At 30.6% G+C, this 6053-nt stretch overlaps 1 protein-coding gene across 1 annotated transcript; it reads left to right on the forward strand.

The window, feature by feature from the left end:
- The first annotated feature begins 3303 nt into the window (after positions 1–3303).
- Positions 3304–5772, forward strand: LOC110808310 (phosphoglycerate kinase, chloroplastic). The gene is made up of 6 exons (XM_022033778.2): positions 3304–3936; positions 4091–4168; positions 4238–4498; positions 4625–4942; positions 5025–5183; positions 5391–5772. The coding sequence occupies exons 1-6, from the start codon at positions 3499–3501 to the stop codon at positions 5598–5600; spliced, it is 1464 nt and encodes a 487-aa protein (XP_021889470.1). The 5' UTR covers positions 3304–3498; the 3' UTR covers positions 5601–5772.
- Positions 5773–6053: the final 281 nt, after the last annotated feature.

Raw genomic sequence — 6053 nt, forward strand, 5'->3', positions numbered from 1 at the left:
AGAAATATATAAATTTCTATTGGAAGAAATTAAATATTAGACATAATAGTTTAACTTAAATATATATGACATATTAAAGAAATTTAATTTTATATTTTTAAAACCTATTTAATATGTTGATGGGATATTAATGATTCGTCTAATATTAAAATTTATTTAACAAAAATTGTACTTGTATTGCAAGTGATAACCATGCTACTAAAATAATTTTTAAATAAAAATATTTTTAGTAAAAAAATTATAATGTTTTAGATAAAAATAATTGAAAAATATATTGTTTACTTTACAAATTACTTATAATTTTTAGATTATTTTAATTATCTATTTGATTCGATTTGCATTTTATATTAGTTGAACTATTTATTTTAGGTTTAAAATATAATTAAACAATTATTATTAAGTTATTATGACATAGAATAATGTTTAAATGTTGAATTAATAAAAAAATGTTAAAAATAAATTTAATTTGAATTATTATTCGTACAACAATCTCATAAATAAATATTAATTAAGTTATTATTTTTTTAATTTTAATAATATTTAAATAATAAAAATAAATTTTATTTCATTTCTCTTCGAAATAACAATCCACTAATAATCATAAGACGGTGTAAGGATTTTCTAAAATGTCGATTTGAAATAAGTAAATGAGGTATAATTTTTGTGTAATTAAATAGAGATATAGTTAAATAATTTGAATGAAAATAATTTTGACAATAAATTTGGTTTTCCTTGAAAGCAGAAGTATATTAGCAAAAAAAGGTTTGATACGTGGAATATGCTATGAACAGAATAGAACTTGGCATAATAAGCATGCTATAAAATTTGATTTGGTCAATTTAAATCCACCATAGAGGGATGTTTAATCAAAAAATGATTTCACATAAGTTAATACATTTTAATACGATCTAATATATAATCTACATACAAAAAATATTTGAAAACTAATCTAATTAGGATAGTTAATTATGCCTTAAAAATGACAATTAATTAAACAATCCAAAATTCTACCATTACATCCATGTTCAATAATTAGACTAACTTATTCATGACTCTTTCCTAACATTTATTTGCCATTGGATTTTACTCTTGCAAAGAATGCTATAGTTATAAGTTTAATTTTTTTTTTTTATCTTTTTAATTGGAATTATTCTTGTTTTGATATAGTTATATTATAACGCAATAAATTTAATCAATCATTATAGAAACAAGATCTTATATATCATTATAATACTTGTACGCCTAATGTTTTTACTAATTTATTTAGGTTGCATTATCTAGTATTTGGTAGAATACATAAACATTATTGTTGAGTGCATTGGTATAAACTCGTTTTTTAGCTTATACTCTTACCTAAGGACTAAAACTTATTGTGTTTAAGGAAACATAAGTATTTTGGAGTTTTTTAGTGTACTGAGCTATTAAGAGTTTAACTTATCAATGTATGAATCATTTTGACTATTATTCGAGTCTATTATGTAATTGAGTAGTGTTTCACGATATGGAATAGAATTCATGATGCTTATCATTTTATTGTTCAATATGCGCTCTTTTTTAGATGCATGAATTAATGACATGTCATGATTATGAAACCATGAGTCTTGGTGTCAGCTTTAAGTATGATTATCATATTAATTTTAGCTTGTAACACGAAATTTGAGTTAAAAATATATTTTTTTCTTAAAAGTATAGAAAAAAATTTAGATATATCGTATATAATATTTTGGTAATGAAAAATAGTGTTATGAACAAATAAATGAAATAACTTGTTAAGATTTACATTTCGATTATTTCTTGTTGTATTATCATTTCTATAATCATTTTCAATATCATGTTAAGAAACGTCATTATAACTAGTTATATATAATTACAAAATAGACCAACCATCTTTATTCATTATTGATTGATTTTATTATAGTTGATTGGTCTTGAGAGGTGTGTCCATAACCATTTATTTTTTTTTAAAATTTCTTACATAAAAATTTAACTATTTAGTGTATAATTTTTTTTTACTTATATCTTTATGTAAATAATAATAATTATTAAAACTCAATTAATGATTGATAAGTTGACCATTATTAAAATTAATTGGTTTTTATTTAATTACAAACTTATAGTTTATTGAAAATTGGCTCAACCAAAACTTTAGACATAATTAAATTGGGCAAATTATGTTATCTAAATAAAATATGTGTAGTTTATTTAGAATATTAAGAATATTGACTCAACTTAGTATAGGATCATACATAACCTAAGAATAAACACATAACGAGAGGGTTTTGTATGAGAAATCACTCGAGGTAGCATCATTCTCGCCATTCTTATATATATAACTCATTGCACTAGGAGTCACCATTGTGGAAAAATAAGATGCGGAAGACTTAGATGTGACTTTGATAATTAGTAATTGATATGCTTTAATGGAATATGTTGTGCATTATAATATCTCAATTAAATATGTATGCTGCATATTATTTAGTTTATTATACATTTTAGATTTGTTTAATTGAGTGTAGATTTATATGTGCTATCAAAAGTCTTATCGTATTAGAGAAAGACGTCATATTTCATATAATGTTCATGGTGTTATAACTCTACATTGTACATTTATTTTAATAGGATAAAATATATTTATTTATTTTGACTTATACAGAAGTAATATGTTTAAATTTAATTAGAGTAATCACGATCTGTTGTATGACAACAAGAGCGCATTGGGTCTGAATGAAAAATTTGATCAAGAATTGTATGAGGTAAAATTGGTAAGAATAACGAATTGTGAAATTGACTTTGACTTCTACCTTTGCATGATCATAGTGCTATATAGATTAATAGAATATTGAATTAGTAGGCAAAAAACATGTTTTATATAATGTAGGATTTATTGAATTTAAAAAATGTAATAAGAGAATAACACATTAACTAAGACATTATTAATTCAGTTTATTATAGTTAAAATAAATTTTATACTGTTTAAAAATATATAATAAATTATTAAATAATGTGGTTCAAACTTTATTAATTCTGTAAAAATGTGTAAAATGTTCTTACCAAAAAATGAAAATTGTTTATTTTTACAATAAATTCGAAATTTATTTATAACTGAATTATTATTATTTTTAAAGTATAATAGAATGTAATGATATAAATTTGATACAATTTTTAAATAAAAAATAATTTTATTATTTTCTCAATTATTGTATCATTTTTATGATAAAAAAATAGTTTTATTTCAAACACGGAAGGGAGCATAGTGTCTCTCTGTACTGTAACTTTACAGTTTAAAAAGAATCGATCTTCAACCTCTCCTCAACGATAAGAGAAAATCTGAAGCCTCTACATATTGCCCAATCATTCTCATCGCTCTTCCCCTCCACATCTTCTCTCTCTCTCTCTCTCTCTCTCTCTGCAAAAACCATTTTCACATCTACAAAAACCTTCCCATCTCTCTACACTCTCTCTCACTCTCCGCACAAACTCATACCTCTATCTACCAAAATGGCCTCTGCAACTACAAGCACTGCCCTCTCCCTCCTCAAATCTACAACCGCTTCTGGTTCCTCCAACGTCACTAGTCGCACCCGCGCCTCGCTCTTGCGCATGCCGGCCACCACCTCCCGCAATGGTGGATTCTCTGCCGTCCGTCGTCTTGGATTCTCCGCCGTGGCAGACCCACTCTTCTCCCTCTATGTGACCTCCAAAGTCCGATCTGTGAGCAGAAAAGCCTCGAGAGGAGTGGTGTCAATGGCCAAGAAGAGCGTGGGCGACTTGACCGAGGCGGACTTGAAAGGGAAGAAGGTGTTCGTGAGAGCCGACTTGAATGTACCTTTGGATGATAACCAGAATATCACAGACGATACAAGAGTCAGGGCCGCGATTCCGACTATCAAGCATTTGATTGAAAAGGGAGCCAAAGTCATTCTGTCGAGCCATTTGGTATGTTGACTATCTATGGATTTGCGTTTGAGTTTATCGGTTTGGTCTGGTGATGTTCTGTTGATCATTGGGGATTTTAGGTTTTGATTTTCTGGATTTTCCTACAAGTGAATTCAATTTGAGATGATTTTGTATTTGATTGAAAATTTTTCAGGGAAGACCAAAGGGAGTGACTCCCAAATTCAGCTTGGCGCCTCTTGTACCTAGGCTTTCTGAACTCCTTGGCATTCGGGTAACTGGTTCAGCATTATATTTTTTTGATGTTTCTGTGATGTAAGACGGATTATGTGGTTGTGGACAGGTAGTGAAAGCTGATGACTGTATTGGTCCTGAGGTTGAAAAGCTAGTTGCTTCTCTTCCTGAAGGTGGTGTTCTTCTTCTTGAGAATGTAAGGTTTTACAAGGAAGAAGAGAAGAATGAGCCAGAATTTGCTAAGAAGCTTGCATCTCTGGCTGATCTGTATGTTAATGATGCATTTGGAACTGCTCACAGAGCCCATGCCTCAACTGAAGGGGTAACAAAGTTCTTGAAGCCATCAGTTGCTGGTTTTCTTTTGCAGAAGGTCAGATTCCCATGTCTTCTTCAGTGATCATAATAAATTACTCATAACTGCTTTTCTTAGGCATCTTTTACTGTTATGGATGGGACAGGATGATCTCAGAATTACTGTCTTGTTATGTTGCTACAGGAGCTAGACTACCTTGTTGGTGCAGTTTCAAGCCCCAAGAGACCATTTGCTGCCATTGTAGGTGGTTCAAAGGTCTCATCTAAGATTGGGGTTATTGAATCGCTTCTGGAGAAGTGTGATATCCTATTACTTGGTGGTGGTATGATTTTCACATTTTACAAGGCACAAGGCCTCTCAGTTGGTTCATCCTTGGTAGAGGAAGATAAGCTTGAACTGGCAACATCTCTGCTTGAAAAGGCCAAGGCTAAAGGAGTATCTCTTTTGCTACCAACTGATGTTGTCATTGCAGACAAGTTTGCTTCTGATGCTAACAGCAAGGTTTGTTACTCAAATTCTTCTATTGGGATTAATCCATAAAAATTTGATTGGTTAATCCCCATTCAATAATTGATTATTGCAGGTTGTCGCTGCATCTGCCATCCCAGATGGGTGGATGGGATTGGACATCGGACCAGAATCCGTGAAGACATTCAACGAAGCTTTGGATACTACCCAGACCATAATCTGGAATGGCCCAATGGGAGTTTTTGAGTTTGACAAGTTTGCTGTTGGGACAGAGGTAAGCAAGAAGTTAAACAAGCTTCGAGGAGATTGCTTATTTAGTACTTATAAATTACTTTTAAGCGCTCATACAGCTAAAATATTTGTATATTTCTTTAAGCACCCTATTATATAAGAAGTATATTTCTTTTGGTAATTTGAAACATCCTCTCAAATGTTAGCTACCGGGGCGATAACGAATTGAAATGAGGGGCTTTTGTTGCAGGCTATTGCAAAGAAACTCGCAGAGCTTAGCGGGAAGGGAGTGACAACAATCATTGGAGGTGGAGACTCAGTTGCAGCTGTAGAAAAGGTAGGAGTTGCTAACGTGATGAGCCACATATCAACCGGTGGTGGTGCTAGTTTGGAGCTGCTGGAAGGCAAGGAACTCCCTGGTGTGCTCGCTCTCGATGAAGCAGTACCAGTTGCCGTTTAATACCAATATATATATATATATATATATATATATTTTTCCCTTTTCCGAATCCAACATTATTTTTGAAGGAGAATTGAGAATGTTGTAGGGAGAGACAAGTTGTTGCTGTTGTTGTAGTTGTAAATTTTAACAGTGGCTTCAGGCTCAATAAAAATTCCAACTTGTTCTGCCATGTTGTGGCTAAGATTACTGGAACAGACAGTAAGGACAGCAAAACAGAGCAATTCAAACAAGTTTCATGGCTTTCTTAATCATTGCCTAAGTTATACTTTTTTATTATATTTATTTTCATTAACAAAATAAAATTTATATATATTGTATTTATTGATAGAAATTTAATAGAAGTAAATTCTGAAACATGTGTTTTAAGCATGCAACTTATTAAGTTGTAAAAATCCCCTTCATTTTTTTTTTCCCGTCCAGAATGATGGTTTGCTCCTTCTAAACTTTTGC

Source organism: Carica papaya, chromosome 2, assembly GCF_054855325.1.
Source record: "Carica papaya isolate Zhongbai chromosome 2, ASM5485532v1, whole genome shotgun sequence".
Classification (NCBI taxonomy): Eukaryota; Viridiplantae; Streptophyta; class Magnoliopsida; order Brassicales; family Caricaceae; genus Carica; species Carica papaya.